The 27,991-nt window shown below is 40.2% G+C and overlaps 1 protein-coding gene across 1 annotated transcript; it reads left to right on the forward strand.

The window, feature by feature from the left end:
* The first annotated feature begins 393 nt into the window (after positions 1-393).
* On the forward strand, positions 394-27,866 carry LOC138969472 (uncharacterized). Its single transcript, XM_070342263.1, has 6 exons — positions 394-1,710; positions 3,273-3,453; positions 4,085-4,238; positions 5,773-5,965; positions 23,067-23,282; positions 23,761-27,866. Exons 1-6 carry the CDS (start codon positions 1,699-1,701, stop codon positions 24,433-24,435), a joined length of 1,431 nt encoding a protein of 476 aa, XP_070198364.1. The 5' UTR covers positions 394-1,698; the 3' UTR covers positions 24,436-27,866.
* The last annotated feature ends 125 nt before the right edge of the window (positions 27,867-27,991 follow it).

Below are 27,991 nucleotides of genomic sequence, written 5' to 3' on the forward strand. Positions count from 1 at the left end.
TTCCTGATTCCAAAAACATATAGATATGATATGTTTGGATTAAAAACACGCTCAGAAAGTTAAAACAAAGAGAGGTACAGAAAAGCGTGCTATCCTTCTTAGCGCAACTACTACCCCGCTCCTCTTGTCAATTTCACTGCCTTTGCCATGAGCGGTGGACTGACGATGCTACGAGTATACGGTCTTGCTGAAAAATGGCATTGCGTTCAGTTTCATTCTGTGAGTTCGACAGCTACTTGACTAAATATTGTATTTTCGCCTTACGCGACTTGTTTTGTATTCTTTTCCCCAGATCGTCGTCTGATTCCATAACATAAGATTGGATGGTGATTTTACTTCCGGCTCAATGATTACGTTTTTTAAAGAATGGTCGTTTCTTGATGTTTTTTATATTTAGTCAAGTTTTGACTAAATATTTTAACATCGAGGGGGAATCGAAACGAGGGTCGTGGTGTATGTGTGTCTGTCTGTCTGTGCGTGTGTGTGTGTGTGTGTGTGTGTAGAGCGATTCAGACTAAACTACTGGACCGATCTTTATGAAATTTGACATGAGAGTTCCTGGGTATGAAATCCCCGAACGTTTTTTTCATTTTTTTGATAAATGTCTTTGATGACGTCATATCCGGCTTTTCGTGAAAGTTGAGGCGGCACTGTCACGCCCTCATTTTTCAACCAAATTGGTTCAAATTGTGGTCAAGTAATCTTCGACGAAGCCCGGACGTCGGTATTGCATTTCAGCTTGGTGGCTTAAAAATTAATTAATGACTTTGGTCATTAAAAATCTGAAAATTGTAAAAAAAAATAAAAATTTATAAAACGATCCAAATTTACGTTTATCTTATTCTCCATCATTTGCTGATTCCAAAAACATATAAATATGTTATATTCGGATTAAAAACAAGCTCTGAAAATTAAATATATACAAATTATTATCAAAATTAAATTGTCCAAATCAATTTAAAAACACTTTCATCTTATTCCTTGTCGGTTCCTGATTCCAAAAACATATAGATATGATATGTTTGGATTAAAAACACGCTCAGAAAGTTAAAACAAAGAGAGGTACAGAAAAGCGTGCTATCCTTCTTAGCGCAACTACTACCCCGCTCCTCTTGTCAATTTCACTGCCTTTGCCATGAGCGGTGGACTGACGATGCTACGAGTATACGGTCTTGCTGAAAAATGGCATTGCGTTCAGTTTCATTCTGTGAGTTCGACAGCTACTTGACTAAATATTGTATTTTCGCCTTACGCGACTTGTTCTTTCTTTTTTTTTTCTTCTTTTTTTTTTCTTTTCAGATTATCGATATCGTCTGATCCTATTGAACGGGGCTTGGATATTTTTCTTCCAGCTGAATAGCTACACTTGTCATTGCGTGGTCGTTTCCAAATCTTTCTTTCTTCTTTTCTTTCTTTCAAATCCACGTCTGAGACTATTGTACTACCATTCAAAACTTGATTTATCATTTTCCTTGTTGTTGGGACACTTGTTTTGGCAAAATGTCAAGAACAGACTGAGAAGCACACATTTGTATTCAATAGAATTGTTCTTCATATCCAGGCCAAGTTCTATTCAAGACTGGGATCAAAAGACACTGTATGACAGTGTGGTCGTAACACTTTTGACTTTGAACTGAACATTCACCTCTGACTAGGCAGTCTGAGGAAGAACGGGAACACGTGAGAACAACCAACAATATGAAGCTGTCGGTAAGTCACATTTGTCTTTCTCTAAATCAAAAGTCCGAAACTGCTAATATTCCAAAATCAAGAACAAGTCGCGTAAGGCGAAATTACTACATTTAGTCAAGCTGTCGAACTCACAGAATAAAACTGTGCGCACTGCATTTTTTCACCAAGACCGCATACTCGTAGTTTTGTAAGTCCACCGCTCGTGGTAAAGGCAGTGAAATCGACAAGCCAGAATAGTGCGGTAATGGTCGCGCTGAGCGGGATAGCGCGCTTTTCTGTACCTCTCTTCGTTTTAACTTTCTGAGCGTGTTTTTAATGCAAACATATGATATCTATATGTTTTTTGAATCAGGAACCGACAAGGAATAAGATGAAATTGTTTTTAAATCGATTTCGGACATTTTATTTTAATCATAATGTTTATATTTTTAATTTTCAGAGCTTGTTTTTAATCCGAATATAACATATTTATATGTTTTTGGAATCAGAAAATGATGAAAAATAAGATGAACGTAATTTTGGATTGTTTTGTAAAAAAATAATGTTAATTGCAATTTTTAATGACCAAAGTCATTAATTAATTTTTAAGCCTCCAAGCTGAAATGCAATACCAAAGTCCGGACTTCGTCGAAGATTGCTTTACAAAAATTTCAATCAATTTGATTGAAAAATGAAGTTGTGACAGTGCCGCCTCAACTTTTAAAAAAAGCCGGATATGACGTCATCAAAGACATTAATCGAAAAAATGAAACGTCCGGGGATATCATACCCAGGAACTCTCATGTCAAATTTCATAAAGATCGGTCCAGTAGTTTACTCTGAATTGCTCTACACACACACACAGACAGACAGACAGACACACAGACACACATAGGCCCACACCACGACCCTCGTCTCGATTCCCCCTCTATGTTAAAACATTTAGTCAAAACTTGACTAAATGTAATGAAAAACAACAAGAAAAGGTAAGTGTATGGGCGTTTACAACAAAACGAAACATTGACTAGAATCTCGATCTAATAATGATCTTTCAAGTGGACGAAAAAAGGTGTACACGAGACAAATAATAACGAAAGATGGACACTTAACTTGGAATGTTGTTTCTTGGTTATGGCAGGAAGCAAAAGTTGTGTTGTGTGTGTTTTAATCAGTGTTATAAACATATGTTTTTATTTATTTCAAACGAGGTTCACGCCACCACAATCATGTTGGAATTTAGAAGAACTCCACATTCAAAATAGGACGAAATCGGGGAAAACGCGAAAGATTATCATTCTCCGGCATGCGCTATTTTTACTACAACAGGCATACGATTTGTGGGATTTAGATTTAGACTCAGACACGATCAAAAATAAAGTGTTTTTTGGACGTAATATTATGGATTAACAAAGTTAACATGTCTCGTCTATCTCATTTCAATAAACATTTTCACCTCAGCTTGCGGTCCATCGGTGAATATTTTTGCATCTAGTGAGCTGCGAAACCTATACATTTTCATTTGATGTTATGTAGGCCTACCTTTTCTGTTTGTTACATTCAGATAATAAAGTTGTATTGAATTGAATTAAATTGAATTACAGAGCAAGATGGCGGCATCCATTTGCATCTATGCGGTCCTCACTGTTATCACGTTTGGTCTGACGTCAGCAGCTTGTGACAGTGGAAACGTCGGTGTAGTGGAATGCGCCGATCTACCAACCTATGATGACCCCCAGTGGATTTCATGTCTGACTTCGGAATACTTTGAGTTCAAGTCCAAAGGTTCGTGACATGCATGACTATCTGTCTTTCAAGAAATCTATGCTTGTGTCGATGTGTGACGACTGTCTGTTTCTGTTAATAGCTACCTCTGTAACTCTGTCTCTGTCTCTCTGTCTCTGTATCTCTGTCTCTGTCTCTCTGTCTCCGTCTCTGTCTCTGTCTCTCTGTCTCTGTCTCCGTCTCTGTCTCTCTGTCTCTCTGTCTCTCTCTCTCTCTCTCTCTCTCTCTCTCTCTCTCTCTCTCTCTCTCTCTCTCTCTCTCTCTCTCTCTCAGGCTATGTGTCTAACAGACTGTCTATTTGAGTTCAAAATGACTTTTCCATGTATGTCTTTCTGTATGTCTGTTCGTTTTTTTTCAGGAATTTTTCTGCCTGCCTGTCTGCCTGTCTGTCTGCCTGTCTGTCCATCTAATGCTTGTAACTATAATACTAGAAAGTATTTTTAAGGCGAGGTCGAGCTACTTCTCGTGGGTAAAAAATGTACAACGTATAGTGCTCTCTGTGCTCAGTTGGAATGTTATGATAAATTGAATTTATGAATGCAGCCAGTGGTTTTTTTTTAGCAATTCATTAATCCCCCCCCCCCCCCCAATCCCTTGATTTGATCTGATTTGATTTGGTTTGATTTGACAGGTAAACAGCAGTGTCCGCAAGGCGGAAAGTACTGCTACTACCCGTGCGTGTTGGAACTGTACAACAAGGACGACGGGAAAGTGCACAGCCCTTGTAACTGCAGCCTGGCAGGTACTGCCCCGACTAACACGCTTCTATCCGATAAGTGTTCCAGGTAGGTAATTTTGGGCTTTGTGTTAATTAAGCCTCAAATTAACTGGGTGAAGTCGACTTCGCGAAGCTGGCCGCGCGAAGCGTTATCACTGAGTTTTCTGTAAAAAAAAAAAACACTTCGCGAATTCTTCGCAAAGTCGACTTCGAGCTTAATCAAGGACCGCTTTTAGAAAATGTACAAGATATATCAAAGACAAAATCGTTCCACGACAAGGAACAGGGCGATATGTGGATAAAGGTACTCTCCTTCTCGTGTACACGGCCAGCAAATGTCAAGCTTTATTCTGAGATGTGAGCAAAGAATGGTTAATGTGTCACCAGTGAACTATTTCTGTGATAGGAGATAGAGTACAGAACTAGAAAATTAGCCAGCAGTGAACAGTTCCAGATTTATCCTGGCAGAGGAGTATCGATCATAATAATTTATGCAATGTGCAAGAAGACTACAGAGGCATAATTATCATGTAGTTTTGATCTTCCAAAGACAAGAAAGGGACGCAAGCGTTCAGATTCGAGATGACAATGACAACGACAATAACTATTCTTTATTTAACGAGGGTAATAGAGTGAGCAGTGATCTGCTTTTTACATTTTAATCAAGTTTTGACTAAATGTTTTAACATAGAGGGGGGAATCGAGACGAGGGTAGGTGTGTATGTGTGTCTGTGTGTGCGTGTGTGTGTGTAGAGCGATTCAGAGTAAACTACTGGACCGATCTTTATGAAATTTGACATGAGAGTTCCTGAGAATGATATCCCCGGACGTTTTTTTCTTTTTTGATAAATGTCTTTGATGACGTCATATCCGGCTTTTTGTAAAAGTTGAGGCGGCACTGTCACACCCTCATTTTTCAATCAAATTGATTGAAATTTTGGCCAAGCAATCTTCGACGAAGGCCGGACTTTAGTATTGCATTTTAGTTTGGTGGCTTAAAAATTAATTAATGACTTTGGTCATTAAAAATGAAAATTGTAAAAAAAATATTTTTTTATAAAACGATCCAAATTTACGTGTATCTTATTTTTCATCATTTTCTGATTCCAAAAACATATAAATATGTTATATTTGGATTAAAAACAAGCTCTGAAAATTAAAAATATAAAAATTATGATTAAAATTAAATTTTCGAAATCGTTTTAAATACTTATTCATCTTATTCCTTGTCGGTTCCTGGTTCCAAAAACATACAGATGATATGTTTGGATTAAAAACACGCTCAGAAAGTTAAAACGAAGAGAGGTACAGTAAAGCGTGCTATGAAGCACAGCGCAACCGCTACCGCGCCAAACAGACTCGTCACTTTCACTGCCTTTTGCACTTGCGGCGGACTACGTTCAGTTTCATTCTGTGAGTTCCACAGCTTGACTGAATGTAGTAATTTCGCCTTACACGACTTGGTTTTTTTTACATGACAACAAGAGTAACCAAGAGATATGTGCAACCCGCCTCCTTTGCACGGTCTCAGAAAATAGATCAATTGGAATGAACGGAAGACGTCCACCCTCTGAATATCCTATCATTTCTTGTGGTCACAGCCCCGACGGATCTGACTGCAGGTGGTTCAGCGACTGTCTCAACACCAAGTTCCAGTGTGCAGACAGCTCCAAGGATGACGACCAGTACGGGATTCGCTATGGCGAGAAGTTCTGTCGCATGCACGAGCAGAAAAACACTGCTTTGTCTTCCAGTGCCCAGGAGTGGGTCAACGCCGTCAGACGATGTCTTCAGGTGGGTATTTAAATCTAATTTCTGGTTGAATTGGTTTGTAATCATTTTAGACTTTATTCTCTAGTTTAAAGTATACTTTGTGTTGTGTTGTTAGGCTGTCGTTGAATTTTTTTTTTTTTTTTTTTTTTTTTGAGGGAGGAGGGGATCGAGGGGAGGAGTTAATTGTTTTGTTTGGATGTTGCGTTGTTTTTTGCTTGGTTTTTCGTTTGATTTTTCGTGTGTGTGCTAGAGTGTGTTAGTGTGTTTCTGTTAGTGTGTGTGTGTGTGTGTATGTGTATGTGTGTGTGCGAGGCTGACGCTAAGTACCGGCATGTCCGTATGAGAGGGCCTTAGGTACCGTGCATAGACCTTGGCTGCACTAGGTACCGCGCTAAGTACCTGCGATGTTAAAACCCATGTACATAATACTTTTGTGTGTTGTTTATGCTGTTTATATGTAGGCATGTTAGTTTGAACTACGATCCTTTATTTTCGTAAATAAGGCTCATCATTTTGTCAAGTAGTAGCGGTTTGAATTTCAAAGGTACTTAACGTATGAAATATACGTACAGAACCAACTTTTTACACACAACCTAAAAATTCTCACTGCAGATTTAAAAATAACAGCAATCGTTCTCTTGTATTTCAAGCATCATTGACAGCAAATAACTGAGTAGAAACCTAGCCCTAATTGGGAGTAGTCGGGTGTTTTGACCAACGGTACTTAGTGCTTTCTGTACGGACATAGCGGTACTTAGTGCTTTCCGTACGGACATAGCGGTACTTAACGTCGCCTGCGGTTCCAAGGTTTTATTACACAGACATAGAGATGTTGGTGGCCATATTATTTCGACCTGTATATATCGGGACAGCACAATCAATTCAGACATCCATAGACAGACAGTTTGAACTATTTTTGTAAATAAGGCTCATCATTTTGTCAAGTAGTAGCGGTTTGAGATTCAAAGGTACTTAACGTATGGAATATACGTACAGAACCAACTTTTTACACACAACCTAAAAGTTCTCACTGCAGATTTAAAAATAACAGCAATCGTTCTCTTGTGTCTCAAGCATCATTGACAGTAAATAACTGAGTAGAAACAATCTTTTACAAAGAATGACCAATAGTGAAGTGAATAGTAAACATTATACAGGCCTAAAAACAAACTTTATTAGACATCTCTCTCTCTCTCTCTCTCTCTCTCTCTCTCTCTCTCTCTCTCTCTCTCTCTCTCTCTCTCTCTCTCTCTCTCTCTCTCTCTCTCTCTCTCTCTCTCTCTCTCTCTCTCTCTCGGTTGTATGTATATATTAGGCAGCATTGATGTGCTAGATTATTGATAGAGGAAAGCTTGGAACAAACCAGTGTATTTTGCATACGTTTATATATCATGTTTTCTATTTTTTTCCTGTGATTTATGTGTACCCCCCATTGAAAGGGGCTGTAGGCCCATATTCAATTAAACTGTGTCAGTCTCTCTCTCTCTCTCTCTCTCTCTCTCTCTCTCTCTATCTCTCTCTCTCTCTCTCTCTTCCATAATATATTTATAGTATTCTCTCACTCCTTCATTTATTTATATGGGAGATTTATATAGCGCTTGACGTTCTCTAAGCGCTTTACATATTCTCTCTTTCTCTCTCTCTCTCTCTCTCTCTCTCTCTCTCTCTCTCTCTCCCTCTCTCTCTCTTTCTTTTATATCTCTCTCGCTCTCTCTCTCTCTATTACATAATATATATTATAGTATTCTCTCCTCACTTTTTCCGTCTCTAGCTCACGTTCCCTCTCCCCCCCCCCCCCCCCTACCTCTACCTCCCTTACCTCATAATAAGCGTGCGCGCGCAACGACAGTAAGAGAGAGAGGCACAGAGAGATAATATCGTATTCTAAATTTATTGATAGAGGAGAGAAATGTATTATAAGATAAGAGAGAGAGGTAGGAGGGGGGGGGAGAAAGAGGGACCGTGAGAGATACAGAGAGCGTGAGGGGAGAAGGAATACTATTAGTATCACTATCAATAAATTATGAGAGAGAGAGAGAGAGAGAGAGAGAGAGAGAGAGAGAGAGAGAGAGAGAGAGAGAGAGAGAGAGAGAACAAGAACAAGAACAAATCTTTAATTGTCTAAGGCCACAGCCCCTTACAATAGTGGTTAAAATAACAGCAATAGTATCTGCACAGTTATAAATTATAGTCACGCATAAAATTCAACAAATACATTAAGACCCTGATGACATGTCACCGAACCTGATTTCTAAGGGTTCGTCTCTTCTGTAACATGAAGAACACAAATCTGCTGAAGCTGTTCATCAAATTATCCTCATTACTGCCACAGAAATACACAAGTTGTTGTTGCAGCGTCTTAGAGTTCGAGATTGTCAAATACTTTGCTCGAAGGTCTTGATAAAAGGGACATAAAAATACAACATGGTGTTCATCTTCTTTATCAGCTGTACAGAGAGGACAGTTTCTTGTCGTTTGGTTTGGTGCGTACCGAAACTTGTGAGCGTTGATTTCGGATACTCCTGCGCGGAAACGAGTAAGAGCAACTCTGTACTTAATATCTTCGATTAATTCAATGTATTTCTCTTTTTCCAAACATGTTTTGTAACAATTATAAATGTCGAAACGTTCACTGCATTCTAAACAGGAGAGAGAGAGAGACAGAGAGAGAGAGACAGACAGACAGGGAGAGAGAGAGAGAGAGAGAGAGAGAGAGAGAGAGAGAGAGAGAGAGACAATGACAATGACAATGACAAATCTTTATTTTTCGAGGGTGACAAGAATAAGCATAGGTATGCTTTTTTGCATCTGGCCCTCGCCCTAAAGAGGGACTAAACTATTTTACTATAACTATGACTAGGGAAAAAAAGGTTACATAAAAACATTAATGGTAGAACATATAAGTTTATGTACATGAAGCGCATTATGTAGAAGCATTGTAGATCATAAGGTAGTGTTCAAAATTGGGTGTAAAGCAATGAAGATAAACGGAAAGTAACCCAACAATACATTAGCTCAGCAAAACAATGTATTACAGAGCCAAATCTTCGTGATTTTGTCACAATAAACCATAATTCCGATAATGAACAACTGTATACAAAGAAAACATACCAATCAAGTTTATTTGTTCATAGAGTTCATTAAATGGAAAGAATATTTGGTTCTAAAAGAATCTGTGTTGGTGGATTGCCGCAGGGCGTCCGGAAGAGCGTTCCAGAGGCTGCTTCCTGAATAAACAAGACTTGATTTAAATAGGTCTATCCTAGGAAGAGGAGTGTTTAGTTTTATAAAGTGGTGCGAATTCTTCAAAGAGAACTTTGAGCAAATGGTTTCGGGTGCATTTTCTGTCATAATTTTATGCATCATTATTCCTTTGTTGTAATTCATTCTTGACTTCAGAGGTAGGACCCCTATGTTGATGTAGTCTGAGTCGGTGAGAGTAGTCTGTTTGAGTAATACTACTTTTAGCGCTCTTTTGTGTAATCTGCTGAGTAGCTTTAGGGAATTATCACTTGCAGAGTCCCATAGAGTGGATGCGAGAGACAGAGAGACAGAGAGAGAGAGAGAGAGAGAGAGAGAGAGAGAGAGAGAGAGAGAGAGAGAGAGAGAGAGAGAGAGAGAGAGAGAGACAGAGAGAGACAGAGAGAGACAGAGAGAGACAGAGAGAGAGAGAAACATTCGTATTCTAAATTTATTGATAGAGGAAAGAGGGAAACAGAGAGAGGAGGGAAAGGGAGAGAAATCGAGATAGGGGGAAAGAGAGATATATATTTGTACTCTAAATTTATTATAAGATAAGAGAGAGGGAGGGGGAGAAAGAGGGACCGTGAGAGTTACAGACAGTGTGAGGGGAGAACAGCGGTAACCTTCCACTACCTAGGGTTTCTTCCCAGCATGGATGTGAGGTCTTGACACGCACCATGCCAAAGACCAACAGAAGACAATTTTAATGATGAACTCGAACTGCCTGAATCTGTGTTGCCTTTCTCATTGCAACTCGGCTGCATGATCACATGCCTGTATTTGTCATGTAAATTCTTACAACCCCGGATACAAAAACAAAACCAGAAAATGACGCCACAGTTTAAACAACAAAAGCATGGCTTTAATTTAAAATAGCAGCATTAACACCTAAATGTTTGTTATAATGCAGTAAAGCTATTACATATCTGATTATTCTTATTCACCTATTTCGTCTCCTCTACCCATGTGCGTGTGTTGTATGTGCCTCTTGTTTTATGGACTGGGCAAAGGAGCTGCGCCTTCGGCTATCAGTGTGACTGACTTTTAGGGTTTAACGTCCTCTTAGACCAACTGGTCTATATTGGGACAGGTATTGGTAATACGTTGAAGTTATGGTGTGATACTTTGATTCGAACAAGCCCGCTGTGGCTGTCTTCTTCGACACACCAGCATTGGGTTTGTCTCGTCAAAGTATCGAAATACGATCATTATAATCGGAGACGAGAGATGATGCATGCGTGTCTTCGTGTTTTCCAAGCCCTGAGTCTTTCGCTGTGAACGTGGGATTTTTTCGTGCGCATGTGTTCACACGGGGGTGTTCGGACACCGAAGAGAGTCTGCACAAAGTTGACTCCGAGAAATAAATCTCTCGCCGAACGTGGGGATCGAACCCATGCTGATAGCGACCAACTGGCTACAAAGCCAGCGCGCTACCAACTGAGCTACCTCCCCGCCGCGCTATCAGTGTCAAGTTACCTGAAGGCAGAGGGGAAGTGTTTAACTAACCGTATCGAGTCAAGCACGCTATGTCGTGCATTCCGAACGCGTGTACTGGAGTGACTGACAGGGGCTAGTCTGGACTTGACTGCGCCTGAACTGATGCGTTGTTTCATCGAACACTGTATAGTGTCTATTGACAGTTAAAAAGAGAAGTACGCAAGTCCGAATTACAATAGAAAGGGCAAGATGAAGAAACACAAAAGCACGAGGCTCAAATAGGTGCTACCAAAATTAAACAGAAACGTCTCTGGCGAACGTTTTAAACAGTATAAGACAGTATAAGCATAATTAGTATGTATACAGAATGCTATACAGTCACGCAGTCCTTCTGTTTTACTGTCCGTACTCAGATAACGGATGTTTTAGAGTCAAATGAGCTGAATCTGTGCGTATGCCTTCAAAGATGGCTTCACACGATTGTAACTAAAACTTATATTCGTAGTCCTACTATTATCCCGCCAGGCACTCCTTTCAATACTTTTCTTCATATACCACCAATAGTATTATGCTTTTAGATATCGTTGTTAAATGATGTATTTTGATGCTGTTACCGCTGTCTGTCTCTGTCTTTAGATCTCTCCCTCTCTCTCCCTCTCTTTCTCCTCCTGTCTGTCTTTATTTATCTGTTTCCGCGTCGGTCTCTCCGTCTGTCCCTATCTCTGTCTGTCTCTATTTGTCTGGTTTAATGCAAGCAATGATAAGTGTATAGCCTTATCTATACATATATAATTAATATATATCATAGATTATATAATGGTATGATACATGAAGATTGTATAGGGACTTCTGCTACACTTATGGTGTAAAACACATGGGATGAATCATGCTGTGTTGCTTGAAAGTACAGACTCGAACATCAAAGCATTTGGTGTCACTCGGTTCAAAATATTAAAATGTATGGTTCGTGCACGTCCAATTTAATTGTGATTAGGCTACACAGCCATAGTATATAGATTGTGTATATGTAACATGATGTAATCGGCGTACCGTTTCCGCACAGTCTTCGACTCGACGACTCCATAACCCCACATACACGTGAACATCAATAGATCTCCCAAACTTCTTTGAATATTTTAATCAAAATGTTTGTAGTACATACTCAGAAGACGACCCTTCAACTCTGTTGAAACAATTCAGGGTGTTTCCGCTAAAAATGTGTCTGTAAATCAAGTTCTTAGTTGAAGTTAAACAAAATGATCCTTACATAGCCCGTAAAAGCCCGCGAGGTAAAGGCAGACAAAAACAGTTGTGAGCGCAATCTATAATTGTAACCCGTTATGGCGTAGTTGGTATGTCAATGTTCGCCTGTGGTCTCCAAGGTTGCCGTGGGTTAAATCTCATGTTATTTTTTGTGTGTGAAATGTGACGCAGGGATCCCTTTGAACCCATTCCTCTTGTTTTTTGATTGTTGGTTAATCATCTTTTATAGTTCATGTTACAAACTTCTTTAATTTGGCAGGTGTTTTTATTTTTTAATTTTGTATTTATTTTTGGGGTCTTCTTTTACTTCATTCCAGGGGTGGGGTAATAAGCGGGCGGTTTAATGGTCCTTATGGTCCCTTTGTTTATTTGTGGGGGTGGGGGGTGGGGGGTGCCGCTGCTGTCTGCAGGTTATCTAACTCACTAGGCATGACTGTTTCGCTAAATGGAGCAGCAGCGTCAGTGGGGAACAGGGCACGAGACTGTAGAGTTATGGACCCTCGTGTACAATCAGTGAGAGCCATAGTGAAACACAATATTACACATTTATGAACAACACATATTAATTACTTCACGCCATTACCTCAGTTATTCCCATAGTAGCAGAAACATTTTTTGAACATTGTCAAATATACGTCAGGGCTAATAGTCTCGGGTGCTGTTTTACTTCACAGTTATTTTTCAAGGTTGTCAGTAATATCAGAATAAATATCACACACTTGAATGTTGTCCAAGAGCTTCAAGGCATAGTCACTGATGTCATTACTTCAGTTATTGTCAAGATTGTGGGTCATGAGAACTTAATTATAATATTAATAGTTTTATGATAATAATAAAATTAAACAGCAACAAAAAAATACGAAAAAAGTTATAAGTGTATAGTACTTGTCTTACATTATGATACAGATAGTCCTGATTTTGTGATAAATCGCCAATTTGCAAGTGCTCTACACAAGGCTAGATGTTATTAGAGGTCAAGGAGGTCAAATATCACGAAAAGGCGAAGCAACCAGCATCGGTGGCTGGCAGAGGAACCTCCCTCCGATTGGGCCACCAGAAGTAGAGGTGAAAGGAGAGGCTGGTGCAGCGGGGTGCCCGAGCCTCAGAAGGATAATTGGCGATGCAGCAAGGCCATTGATATCAGCGTGAACTTGTTATCAGCCGATGCCGTTATCGGGTTACAGCCGTAGCCCTTTCGCCGTGGCTTCGCGAGCTAGCACTGTAAGTCAGATGCTGACCACCGGTTCGCGGAGCCACAGGACCATGTTTTCAGCGTTCCTTTTCGTGTTGGGATCAAGTTACCGTGCCCTGGCCAAGAACGCTAGCATTGAAGAATGGAGAGAAAAGTTCTACCTCCCCATCTTCGGTTTATGTAAACGACTAGGGCTCCTTGCATTAGGAAGTATTCGGATTCTAAATGTTTATTATTATTATCACTAGCAATACTCGTGCTCCTCACGGGATGTAACAAATGTTTTATGATTTTCATTAATCACTGATGGTGTGGATATTAAAGTGTCTATGTGAATCCATCCCATGATCAATTGCTATTATTGTTGCAATGGTCGACTTATCTTGTCTGAATCATGACTGATTTATTATTGTATTCATAGCTTCAAAGCGACGGTGATTGGAGTAGATTAGCTCCCCTGATCAGCGAAGCCTTATTTAACTATCAGTCATATGATAACCACACATATGATGGTAAAAACCCTTATAACTTTGGAACCAGCCAACCATTTCTTTTTTTAATGAAATTAAACATGAAGACGCAGGCCATTAGTCCCTTCATGAATTCAAAAGAGAAAAAAATCAACTCGATTTTCTGCGAAAAACATTTCGCTGTGATTTTGTAATTTGTAACTGCTATTTTGTAGACCCTTCCTCGGAGTATGTAATAAAAAAGGTTTCATTGAAATATTCCCAGAACTTTGGGAGATATGGATGTTTATGCATTGGAGAATCAAACACTAAAACCCTTATAACTTTGGAACCAGCCAACCATGTTTTATGAAATTGAACATGAAGACGCAGCACATTAGTCCCTTCAACTTAAAAAAAAATTAACTCGAATTTGTGAAACATTTCTCGCTGTGACTTGGTATTTTGTACTGCTATTTTGTAGACCCTTCCTCAGAGTATGTAATAAAAAAAGTGTCATTGAAATATTCCCAGAACTTTGGGAGATATGGCTGATTATGTATTTTGACCATCGGGCCCCGTAATGACCTTGACCTTTGACATATCCAATATAAATGTTGCACACAATAGGCTATCGTGTGTCTACATCTACCTACAAAGTTTGGTTGAAAAATACTTAGCGGTTCAGGATTTATCGCAGTTCCTATATTGTGACATACATACATGCATACTTACGGAATGGAACAATCGCAAACGTTCCCGCTGGGTGACGAATTAAATTATAAAAAACGTATCAGTAAAATAAAATAACAATGAACAGCACACATTCCCTGAAAAGTAATGTAGCGTAGGGGAAAGGGAGAAAAAATGTGACACCGCGTGGATTCGAACGTACGTGATTAGAACATGATGAAGCAAGAGTGTCCTAACCAACTGGCCTACAAATAATTTGCAAAAGTTTCAGGGAAAAATACAGCTATGACATTACAAAAACCATAGGCAATGGATGTTCCCGTGTTTGCCATTCCAATAAGTAACAACGATAACAACTTGATAGGTTTGAGAGTAAACTTGATTTGACATGATACTGTGTTGTCTAAAGTGTTTATTGGATTCTCGGGCAGTTTTATCCCGGACGGCTGCATGTCGAGTTTCAGGGGTGCCTAAGGGCTTCCGGCGGTAGGTAAAAATATTTAATGTTCAAATAAACCCACTTAATTAAAAAATAAACACATTAGACTCAGCCAGTCCTGATCGAGGTGGCCTCCACTATGCCCATGCAAAAGGAATAACGTGAAAGTTGCCCAGTACCACAGAAATTAGCAATTTCGTGTGACTGAGGCTACCAGTACCTGTATTAATATATGAATTATAATTGGCAACGGTAAGCGATTTCACACAGATTAGCGCGGGACAAATATTGACAGAATTTTTTTTTATCATAACTGCAATGTTCTTCTCCCCCCCCAAAAAAAACCCAACAACAACGCAACACCTCCTCCCTCCCCAACCCCTAAGAAGAACAGGTCCGACAAACCCCTGCGTCACACAGTAAGCTTTTTTTTTAAATTAACAACGCCAATGGAATTCAATCTCCTGCCTCGGACACTTTCGTTTTGTCACGTTAGGAGAGCAATTTACCAACTTATCTATTTTGCGTCTTGACAGTTCACGTGAGTGATATTTTAGTGACTTTTGTGACATATAGACTGACCGGAACAAACGCAAACGTCCACCCTCTGGGTGACGAACAACAACACATTTGCATTCAAACGAAGTAGTTTGTTGATCATAGTGCAATTATCCCGTTTGACTTGTGTCTGTTCTCAATATGACTAACATATATATGTACTCATTTCTCCCAAATGGGTAAAGCTATTGAAACTCACTTTGGCTATGAGCTCGAGGTCCATGGGAATAAACGCTCATAATTATGTCCTGCAGATTGATGACCCTGGTGTCACTCAAAATTATCCCGCCAGGAAATGCTATTTCGTATACATGTACTCAATTGTCTAACCGGCACGGTTGGCCTAGTGGTAAGGCGTCCGGTTGGCCTAGTGGTAAGGCGCCTAGTGGTGGGTTCGAACCCCGGCCGGGTCATACCTAAGACTTTAAAATTGGCAATCTAGTGGCTGCTCCGCCTGGCGTCTGGCATTATGGGGTTAGTGCTAGGACTGGTTGGTCCGGTGTCAGAATAATGTGACTGGGTGAGACATGAAGCCTGTGCTGCGACTTGTGTCTTGTGTGTGGCGCACGTTATATGTCAAAGCAGCACCGCCCTGATATGGCCCTTCGTGGTCGGCAGGGCGTTAAGCAAACAAACAAACAAACAAACTCAATTGTCTCCAGTAAGGACACAGTTATTTTCTCCGAATTTAAGGCCCCAGTTTGTGGTGATTGATATTGATTTGCTCTGTAGTTTGATGATCCTAGTGCCAACATTATCCCGTCAGGCATGGTTTAAATGTTTTCGTTTGCACCCACTTTTCTCCAAAACTGATAAAACTGTTGACACCACTATTAGGAAGCATGCTCATCGGAGTCGATGCCGAGAAGCTCTGAACTTTGGTGACCCTAGGTACCATATTATCCGGCCATGAAGGGTTTTAATATACTGCTGACCATACACCCGTTAGGGTCCATATGTTCTATCAGCCCCAGATACTTTACTTGATTTTTGCTTTCGGTCCAGCGGACTCTTTTGAGCCATATCAGGACCAATCAGCCCGAGACGAAGACTTTAAATAATAAAACAACAACCACAGCACGAGATGATAAACGGAAAGTATTAGGATCATTATGGTCACTTGTTAATTATTATTTTGTTACCCCTTTATCACATGCCGGCTATTGATACATGCCATATCATTATTTTTGTTACCAAAACGAATACGTTGTGTGTGTGTATTGTTAGGAAAACTCCAATCTTTTAGATTAGTTAAGAATGTATCAAGAAAAATCACATATTTGAGCGAGTTTCTATGTGACCCTCTTCGTGATTAGGGACCTAATGTACATCCTATTTGATCTTCCATGAATGGGTTCGGTTGATATTTGAATTTTCTGTAAAAGGGGTCGCTCAGATAATCGTCAAAATGTAACTGACAAGTCCAGTGGCTAACGAAGGAAAGCACCGATCACCATCAAGACTAAATCACTACCAGATGTCAGTAGGAATGTTGGTAACTGATCCACTGACCGCTATCATATGTTACTACTCGCGTACATTCCGTAGAGTACCTAGAGACCAATCTAGAGCATAATTGTATTTCATTCCCTCTGCTAGAACTGACTGGGCTTGCTGATATAAGCAAGCGTTAGTTTGTAACACATTCCCTGGCCCGTCCCAAGAGAATATGAAAGATATATATGCTACACGGAAGCGTTGTATATATAGACCGAAACAGTTCAAAATAATGATACTGGATTCAGACTTCAAAATTATTGTTTTCATATTAGGCCTACGAACAATAACTTACATGTTAAGAGAAATAATACATGTATCGAGAGATATTGCTTTTATTCTAGGCTACATCTCTTATGGAGGCATCTTACACACTCTCTCTCTTTCTTCACCCTCCCATCTCTCTCTCTCCTTCTCTTCCCCTCTATCTCTCTAATATTGACAACACCCCTCATATGATCACTCAACCTTTCCCCATCGCCCTCTGTCTCTCACCTTCTTACACACACTCTCTCTTTTCCCAACTCTCCTTTCTCTCCATCTCTCTCTCTTCAATAATGACACCCCCCATATATCACTCTACTTATCTTCCACTCTCGAATCTCCAAACATTCGGTTAAACGTGATTAACTGGTATCGTACCCCTATGACAGATAATATTCCCTATTCTCTGCATTCTCTGCTTGCTGCATTACGTTAAAGGTTGTAATGCTCTTTTTTTTTTCAAGCCACATTTCACGTCAACCAACTTTCATCAAGACGTTATTTAAAGCGTCATTGTAGAAATGACATTCGGAAATATTAGGGGAATCCCTGTCATAACATTTTTTTCTATTTGTTTCCCATCAGGCATTTTTTGTTTTAATCACAAGTAATATAATACAGACACACAAAGAGAGACACCTATAGTGACAGCCGCTCTATCATGCTAGGACTGGTGTCAGTATACTGTGACTATACGAGGATGTCAATCAATCAATCAATATGAGGCTTATATCGCGCGTATTCCGTGGGTACAGCTCTAAGCGCAGGGATTTGTTTATTTTAATTTTATTTTATGCAATTTATATCGCGCACATATTCAAGGCGCAGGGATTTATTTATGCCGTGTGAGATGGAATTTATTTTACACAATACATCACGCATTCACATCGGCCAGCAGATCGCAGCCATTTCGGCGCATATCCTACTTTTCACGGCCTATTATTCCAAGTCACACGGGTATTTTGGTGGAAATTTTTATCTATGCCTATTCAATTTTGCCAGGACAGACCCTTTTGTCAATCGTGGGATCTTTAACGTGCACACCCCAGTGTAGTGTACACGAAGGGACCTCGGTTTTTCGTCTCATCCGAAAGACTAGCACTTGAACCCACCACCTAGGTTAGGAAAGGGGGGAGAAAATTGCTAACGCCCTGACCCAGGGTCGAACTCGCAACCTCTCTCTTCCGCAAGTGCGTTACCACTCGGCCACCCAGTCCGATGTAAGCCTCTGCGATTTCAATCTCAGTGTGGCAGTACATTAATCTGCTGACCATAAACAAGGAATGCGTCCAGCTGTCTCTCTAGCTCTCCAGTAGGTTTCTCAGCGGGATACCTGCTTGACGACGTTCTAATTGATGGCACGCGAACCGTGTAATGTATAGCCACTGCGCGAGTCGAACCGCTCTACGACTAGCTGCTCCTTTCCACGGCCCCCCACCCCCACCGCCAGCCCCACGCATCCCTCTCTCCCCCCTCCCTCTCTCCCCCTCCCTCTCTCCCCCTCCCTCTCTCTCCCCCTCCTTCTTTCTCTCCCTTCCTCTCTCTTTAACCTTAATTGTCAATCCGTTTTTCATTGCTAAATTCATACGGATAAATAAAAGCTTGATGATTAGCAAGAATCACCTCTGATTTGTTATTTGCACTGTCACTGAAGACTAGACCGTCAGTGAAACTTAATACAGTTCGCCACCTGTTTACCTCTTTTTATATTTTAATCCAGACAGCATTATCCACCACCACCCATTATATAAACATTCTATTTTGTGTAGTCCCGATATCAATGTTGCAAACCTTTTGATGCAGCTTTTAATAATATAAGAGATTTGATTTATACGTATTCCCTGTTTCACTCAATGAATATATATATTCCCTAAAATATCCAGGTAATATACATATTTCCTGGAATTTGGATGCCATTTTTAGACGTATTCCCTGACTTATATTTAGCATTCAAAAGGAGACACTTTGATGGAGTGAAAAATCTCTCTCTCTCTCTCTCTCTCTCTCTCTCTCTCTCTCTCGCTCTCTCTCTCTCTCTCTCTCTCTCTCTCTCTCTCTCTCTCTCTCTCTCTCTCTCTCTCTCTCTCTCTCTCTTATGCTTACAAATATAACAACAATTGCATATCAATAAAATTTACAACACAAAATTACACTGTTTGCACCAATGAAGTGAGAAAAAATGACTTTTATATCAGCAAAATCAACAAGCCGTAATAACTCTAGTTGGCGGGATATATTTTGTTTGTTTGTTTGGTTGGTTGTTTGCTTAACGCCCAGCCGACCACGAAGGGCCATATCAGGGCGGTGCTGCTTTGACATTTAACGTGCGCCACACACAAGACAGAAGTCGCAGCACAGGCTTCATGTCTCACCCAGTCACATTATTCTGACACCGGACCAACCAGTCCTAGCACTAACCCCATAATGCCAGACGCCAGGCGGAGTAGCCACTAGATTGCCAATTTTAAAGTCTTAGTAATCCCTGCCGGGGTTCGAACCCACGACCTCCCGCTCACTGGGCGGACGCCTTATCACTAGGCCACCGTGTTGCGGTTTGGCGGGATATAGTGATCCTTACATCGTTCGAAAAAAAACCCAATACAGCTACCCTTTCAAACCATGTTTTTTTGCTTATTTGCTATTGTATTTGGTTGTAATATGTTATATAGAATTGTGCATGTGGAGGGATATTATATTTTTTAAATATGGAAAAAGTGAAAGCTAATTTAAAATTTATGGACAGATTAATTGATGAAAATGGCTCTCAATAACGACGCAAAAAAGGAATGTTACAGGAGCAAGTGAGATTTTACAATAACGTGTTTGATAAAAATGGGAATTTTGTTGAGGAGGATGCTGAAAGTAAAGTTCTTAATTCAAATATTCCTCAGTTAAATGACGAACGAAAATCATTGATGATTTCTCCAATATATCTCGCTTAAAATTAAATAAAAGTAAAACGGAAGCAATGTGGTTGGGATCGCGTATAAACTGTCAAGAGAAATATTGCGATATTAAATGGAATACCCAGGGAATCATGGGAATTAGTCAGTTTTAAAAAGGACATCCCGGCCTCTGAAATTATGGAAAATTGGTCCAAAAGACTTGAAAAAGTTGAACAAATCATTTGCAGATAGTCAAGAAGAAATTTAAGTATAAGCGGCAAATTATGTATTATTAAGTCCTTCTTAGTTTCACAATTTGTTTACGTTATGCAGGCGCTTCTTGCCCCTGTTAAAGTTCTCGATAAGTTGAATACTATTTTGTTCAGGTTTCTCTGGAAAAGGAAGTATTCAAATACAAAAGCCGAAATGTATTGTGTAATGTGGTGGAAGAAGGTGGTATTAACATGATAAACGTCCACGATATGCAGACTTCTTTTTTACTCACATGGGCAGCAAAACTTCAACAACAAAAACATGAACCGTGGACAACGATTCCATTGAGTCTTTATCAGGTATTGGGAAGAAATTTACTTTGTTTTAAAGCCACAACACCACTAAAACTGTTCCAAGGTATTGAATGCATTCGATCAAACTTTTGGACAGAAGTTCTCTTAAAATGAATCCATAATAAAGCATTGATTTATGAGAGAGAAGATCGCTTTGGCGATCAATGTTTGTGGAACAATATAAAAGTGGTTTATAAAAATAAAAGCTTATATTTTAAAAAAATGGATAGAAGCGCACTTAGATACGGTGAAAGATATTTGGGTTAACGGAGATATGATTCCTTTTAACCAGCTGTGCACAAAGATAGGATACAGTCCCTCTAGATTTTTTTAGTACGGCGCAAAGACTGCTGTGCGAGCGCTTGCACTTCGCAAAAACACAGCCAGCCCGCGAGCAGGCGAACACAATAATGACCTTGACACACGGAACCCTGTGATCATTAACCCCTCCGCGAGAAAGTTTCGCATGCTGATTGTCCAGTCCAAAGCGAGCGAGCCTTGCGCTGTTACATTTTGGTTACATAAATATCAGGTTAAACTAGATCACAATTATTGGCTGTTAGCAAGCAAATGTACAAAAGAAGAAAGATTGCGATTGTTACAATGGAAAATATTACATAATATTTATCCCACGAATATATTATTAAAAAAAATGAAAATTAGAGAAACAAAATTATGTACATTTTGTAAACACATTGATTATGTTGAACACTGTTTTGGGCAGTGTGAGAAGTTGACGAGCTTTTGGGAAAATGTTGTCCATTATATTCTCAGAACACGATGTCTTGTTTGGTTATCAACCTAGTAATATATGCCAAAATAATAAGGTACTTAATCACATTATTTTGATTGCAAAAATGTGTATTAGTAAATATAAGTATGGTGATAGATACGATTTGAATAGTATATTGGAAAATGAAATGTACATTGGAAGTATGTGAGTAATGTATAAGTCGAGATGAGGTGAAGTGATATATGACGTTTGTGAATATTATGAGGGGGGTGGGAGAGAGCGGATGGACGAGAATAAGGAAAAAAAAGAAAAGGAGAAAAAAAAGTAACCATGTATGGCTCCTCACTTGCTTTTTGTATAAACAACCATGCAAACCACAAAAAAAGAGAAAAAAAAAAGAAACAGGTTTTCTCCAATTTAAAAAACAAACAAAAAACAAACAAGTCGCTTAAGGCGAAATTACTACATTTAGTCAAGCTGTGGAACTCACAGAACGCACTGCATTTTTTTACAGTGACCGTAGTCCGCCGCTCGCGCAAAACGCAGTGAAACTGACGAGACTGTTTAGCGCGGTGGTGGTTTCGCTGTGCTGCATAGCACGCTTTTCTGTACCTCTCTTCGTTTTATCTTTCTGAGCGTGTTTTTAATCCAAACTCTATATGATTTGGAATCAGGAACCGACAAGGAATAAGATGAAATTGTTTTTTAATCGATTTCGGAAATTTGATTTTGATCATAATTTTTAATTTTTAATTTTGAGAGCTTGTTTTTAATCCGAATATAACATATTTATATGTTTTTGGAATCAGAAAATAATGAAGAATAAGATGAATGTAAATTTCGATCGTTTTATAAAAAAAAAATTAATTACAATTTTCAGATTTTTAATGACCAAAGTCATTAATTAATTTTTAAGCCACCAAGCTGAAATACAATACTGAAGTCCGGCCTTTGTCGAAGATTTCTTGGCCAAAATTTCAATCAATTTGATTGAAAAATGAGGATGTGACAGTGCCGTCTCAACTTTTACAAAGAGCCGGATATGACGTCATCAAAGACATTTATCGAAAAAAGAAAAAACACGTCCGGGGATATCATACCCAGGAACTCTCATGTAAAATTTCATAAAGATCGGTCCAGTAGTTTACTCTGAATCGCTCTACACACGCGCACGCACACCGGCACAGACAAAACTTGACTAAATGTAAAAAGAGAGAGAGAGAGAGAGAGAGAGAGAGAGAGAGAGAGAGAGAGAGAGAGAGAGAGAGAGAGAGAGAGAGATGATAATAATGATGATGGAACTTTATTTTTCAAGGATAGAGGTTTAAGGCGACGCCTTTTCTTACAACCGGTCCTTACTTCTAATACAAATGTCTAATAAATGATAAACAAGTAAAGCAACATGACAAATAAACAAAGTAAACGAACGAACCAGCAAACAATCGACAAGTAAGCAAACAAGCAAATACACATAAACAACAAAATGACAAAGTAAGGAACATACAAATCAAAAGCAAAACATGCAACATATTAATTGAGGTTATACATGTAAAGTGATCGACGGTTAAAGTTCCATCCTCACCTATTCACACTTTACTGACACTATACACAACCATCAGTGTGTATAGGAAACAGGTACTTAACGCCTTCGTCCGTACGGGTTACACACTGTGTATAGCCAAACGGTACCTAATGTGGATTTCGTACGTACAGAAGTCACACAGATCCGTCTGCGTATGACCGGTACCTAAGGTGCTCCTCGTCCGTATATGTGTGTGTGTGTGTGTATATGTGTGTGTGTGTGTGTGTGTGTGTGTGTGTGTGTGTGTGCGAGTGTGTGTGTGTGTGTGCGAGTGTGTTCTTACTTTCAAAGTATCCATGCTGTGCATTATTTCGGCCCCAGGTGGACCTAGTCTCGCTGATCCGGCCTTTCCAGACGACGACGTGTCAGAACATCAGGACACAGGCTATCACGTCGTACTCGGAGTGCTACGTCAAAGCCTTCAAGAACATCGACTCCATCTGTGCCCTGAGCCCCCAGGACTTCTGGGCAATCTTCTGGACCATTAGGGCCGCCTTCCAGGCAGACTTTGTGGAAGAGGTCTACGGGCTTGTGGTTGTGAGTGCTGACTTGACTATTGAAACAGTGTAGTGTAGTAAACGTCGTGAAGCGTGGTGTATTGTTTGTTTGTCAGGGTTTTGTTTTTGTTTTAGGGTGTAAATTGTTTTGTTTTTTTGTTTTATTGTTTATTAATTTATTTTTCTATGCCTCTTTAGATAAGGAACACACACACACACACACAAACACACACACACACACACACACACACAAACACACACAAACACACACACATACACACAAACACACACACACACAAACACACACACATACACACACACACACACACATAGTAACACAAAGCCTAGCAAAAGTTAACTAGTGTTCAAACAGAGAGGGAGGTGAACATGGTCTTCAAGCACCACAGTACAAAGCCCACTACTACCCCTATAGCACTCTTTCCACTGTACACAACGGATTGGACTGTTGAGAACATGTCACAATTCCACACAACTTCAAAGCCAATTTTCCTCTGCAGGTGCTGGGCCAGTGCTCCAAACCCACAGCCCTGGCGCTGGACAGCTACATGTCTAAAATCATCATCAGCGTCTGGGTTCCCCACTGTGCACTCTACGACCACTGCATCATCAAACGATCCGTCCACGACACCGCCATCGTTCACGAAGCATACACAAACAACGTGAAAGACAATGTTCTCAACACGCTGACCTCAAAACGCGTCCTTCACCGAACCTTACGTGTAAAGCGAGCAGTGCAGTGGCAGGGGGAGAGCGAGGAGGAGTTCTACTACCACAGGGGGGCGGTCGACATGACGCAACACCTGGCCGCCACGGCAGAGTGGGACAGCAAGGGAATCACGTGGTTCACCTACAGCACGTACAACCCGAGCGACAACAGGCTCCAGGTCCACATTCTGCTGGCGGACAAGACTCTAGGCAAAAAAGGTAGCCTGAACCTGACGCGCGCGGCCCTAGACGCCGGGGAGATCTTCCACGAGTCTTTGCCGGACTTTAAGGTGGACGGGATCGACGTGCCTGCGGGCTATCTGCTCGGCTGCTGGGATCTCCGCTGCAAGAAGGTCTACATGAACGTCACGGGATACGATGGCAATGCTGCCGTCACCTGGAAGATTGATCACATGATGATGATGGCTGTGGCTACTGCTGTGGTGATCTCAAGTAATTATCTGTAAGGTTCTCTTCGTTACTTTAAACGTGTGCAGTACTACGGTTTCAGTGGGTCATGCTGGGATAGTCTCAAATGATTGTATGTAAGGTACTCTTCGTGTGAAACCGTCGCCTGAAAAATGCTAGCTATGGCGATCTCCAGTTATATTTTGTGAGATATTCTGCGCTTGGAACCGTCACTTCCAACAGTTGCTGCACTGTGGTTATGGTTACAGTTGACTGGACAATTTGGAGCTACATTCTTCATGGCGTCCACCTTGTACATGACTTACACGTAGAACTCTGCAACTGCGTCCCACGAAAAAGAGCTTTTGTCACTGACTCTGTTATGTCTAATCTGTGCTTCTCCCGGTGATAACCATGGTTACATTAGCTGTGACGATCCCCATCTATTTTCCGTAGGGTATTCTTTATATGGAGCTGTTAATGGTGAAAATCTGATTCATGGTGATGATAATAACTTAAGATGCTGTGATGACCTCAGCTATTTTCTGCCGGGTATTCTTGACGTAGAGCATTTTTGACTCACATGCGAAGCAAAAGTGAGTCTATGTACTCACCCGAGTCGTCCGTCCGTCCGTCCGTCCGTCCGTCCGTCCGTCCGTCCGTCCCGTCCGTCCGTCCGGAAAACTTTAACGTTGGATATTTCTTGGACACTATTCAGTCTATCAGTACCAAATTTGGCAAGATGGTGTATGATGACAAGGCCCCAAAAAACATACATAGCATCTTGACCTTGCTTCAAGGTCAAGGTCGCAGGGGCCATACATGTTGTCTAAAAAACAGCTATTTTTCACATTTTTCCCATTTTCTCTGAAGTTTTTGAGATTTAATACCTCACCTATATATGATATATAGGGCAAAGTAAGCCCCATCTTTTGATACCAGTTTGGTTTACCTTGCTTCAAGGTCAAGGTCACAGGAGCTCTTCAAAGTTGGATTGTATACATATTTTGAAGTGACCTTGACCCTGAACTATGGAAGATAACTGTTTCAAACTTAAAAATTATGTGGGGCATATGTTATGCTTTCATCATGAGACACATTTGGTTACATATGATCAAGGTCAAGGTCACTTTGACCCTTATGAAATGTGACCAAAATAAGGTAGTGAACCACTAAAAGTGACCATATCTCATGGTAGAAAGAGCCAATAAGCACCATTGTACTTCCTATGTCTTGAATTAACAGCTTTGTGGTGCATGACCTTGGATGACCTTGACCTTGGGTCAAGGTCACATGTATTTTGGTAGGAAAAATGTGTAAAGCAGTTCTTAGTGTATGATGTCATTGCTAGGTTTAGCTGAAGGTCAAGGTCATGTAAAGGTCAAGCATGTGAGTCGTATGGGCTTTGCCCTTCTTGTTGCTGAATGCTTGGGACTGTGGCTGGTGATCGCATCTTCATTCCTGTAGGTCAATGTCGGATAGTTTTGACATGTGGGAGGTCTTGTGACAGAACGATGTTTTTGTAGCCAGGACATTTGGACCTACATACACAATTTCAATCCAGACGGATTGTTCTATGAGTCTGGGGAAAACACTGGCAGGGTATTCTTCGCGTTGAGCCGTCGTAGCAACATATGCTGCTTGATGGTGATGGCATTGGCTACAGCTGCTGTGAAGATTTGAAGTTAAATTATGTGGGGCACTCTTCACAATCCGACCCAGTACTTGGTTCCCTCCCAAAATGCCGGTTCAAACGTCTTGCACAACTGCTGTCCATGTAAACCAGCGTTCTTGGCTGATGTCCACACAGCTTCTAATGCAGGCATGGAGATTTTGATATTTATTTCAAGTCTGTTTATTTATGATCTTATTTCATAATATAAGTGATCGTCAAAGAATGTATGGATTCTCGATGGTTTTACTTCGAAACAACAGGACAGAGCCCTCATTGCAATTTCTACAAACCACGTTTGCTAAGGCTGCTTGCATAAGTGAATTGTAGAATTCGGTGGTGGTGAAAACGCACGCAGAAGACTTGCAGGTCTTTTTATACAGGTTTTGTTTCTTGCACTCTGTCTTGCATTCAGTGGTTGCCTGAATCCTCAGTTTTCAGGCGAAGGTTGATATTACATGTACGGGTCATCTTCTGTGATGGTAATTTTGACATTGGCCATAATGGCCAGCAAGTGAGTTTTTTCTTTTTCTTTCTTTCTGTCTTTCTTTCCTTCTATCTTTCCTTCTTTCTTTCTTTCTCTTTCTTTTTTTTCTTCTTCTTTTTTGTCTTTCTTTCTTTCTTTCTTTGTGTCTTTCTGTCTGTCTTTCTTTCTTTATTTTTTTCTTTCTTTCTTTCTTTCTTTCTTTCTTTCTTTCTTTGTCTGTGTGTTTGTAGTCAATGTTGTTTCCTCGTAGGGAATGCAGAAACAGCTGCGAGGGTTCGTTACGTGTGTATGCTAAAGGGGCCTTTACCTCGCTTATCGTTCTTCTTCTTCTTCTTCTTCTTCTTCTGCGTTCGTGGGCTGAAACTCCCATGTACACTCGTGTTTTTACACGAGTGGAATTTTACGTGTATGACCGTTTTTACCCCGCCATTTAGGCAGCCACACGCCGCTTTCGGAGGACTCGCTTATCGTTAAGGGAGCAACAGCCTCTATACCTATGTAAACTCATAACAAGTCGCGTAAGGCGAAAATACAATATTTAGTCAAGTAGCTGCCATTTTTCAGCAAGACCGTATACTCGTAGCATCGTCAGTCCACCGCTCATGGCAAAGGCAGTGAAATTGACAAGAAGAGCGGGGTAGTAGTTGCGCTAAGAAGGATAGCACGCTTTTCTGTACCTCTCTTTGTTTTAACTTTCTGAGCGTGTTTTTAATCCAAACATATCATATCTATATGTTTTTGGAATCAGGAACCGACAAGGAATAAGATGAAAGTGTTTTTAAATTGATTTGGACAATTTAATTTTGATAATAATTTTTATATATTTAATTTTCAGAGCTTGTTTTTAATCCGAATATAACATATTTATATGTTTTTGGAATCAGCAAATGATGGAGAATAAGATAAACGTAAATTTGGATCGTTTTATAAATTTTTATTTTTTTTTTACAATTTTCAGATTTTTAATGACCAAAGTCATAATTAATTTTTAAGCCACCAAGCTGAAATGCAATACCGAAGTCCGGGATTCGTCGAAGATTACTTGACCAAAATTTCAACCAATTTGGTTGAAAAATGAGGGCGTGACAGTGCCGCCTCAACTTTCACGAAAAGCCGGATATGACGTCATCAAAGACATTTATCAAAAAAATGAAAAAAACGTTCGGGGATTTCATACCCAGGAACTCTCATGTCAAATTTCATAAAGATCGGTCCAGTAGTTTAGTCTGAATCGCTCTACACACACACACACACGCACGCACACACACACGCACGCACACACGCACATACACCACGACCCTCGTTTCGATTCCCCCTCGATGTTAAAATATTTAGTCAAAACTTGACTAAATATAAAAAATAGCTATTGATTTAGGAGAAAAGAATATAATTATTCATGTGCAAAATTTACGGCATGTAAGCTACACCATGGAGTTTTTGTCAATATGATATCTTG

This window comes from Littorina saxatilis, linkage group LG6 (genome assembly GCF_037325665.1).
Source record: "Littorina saxatilis isolate snail1 linkage group LG6, US_GU_Lsax_2.0, whole genome shotgun sequence".
Taxonomy (NCBI): domain Eukaryota; kingdom Metazoa; phylum Mollusca; class Gastropoda; order Littorinimorpha; family Littorinidae; genus Littorina; species Littorina saxatilis.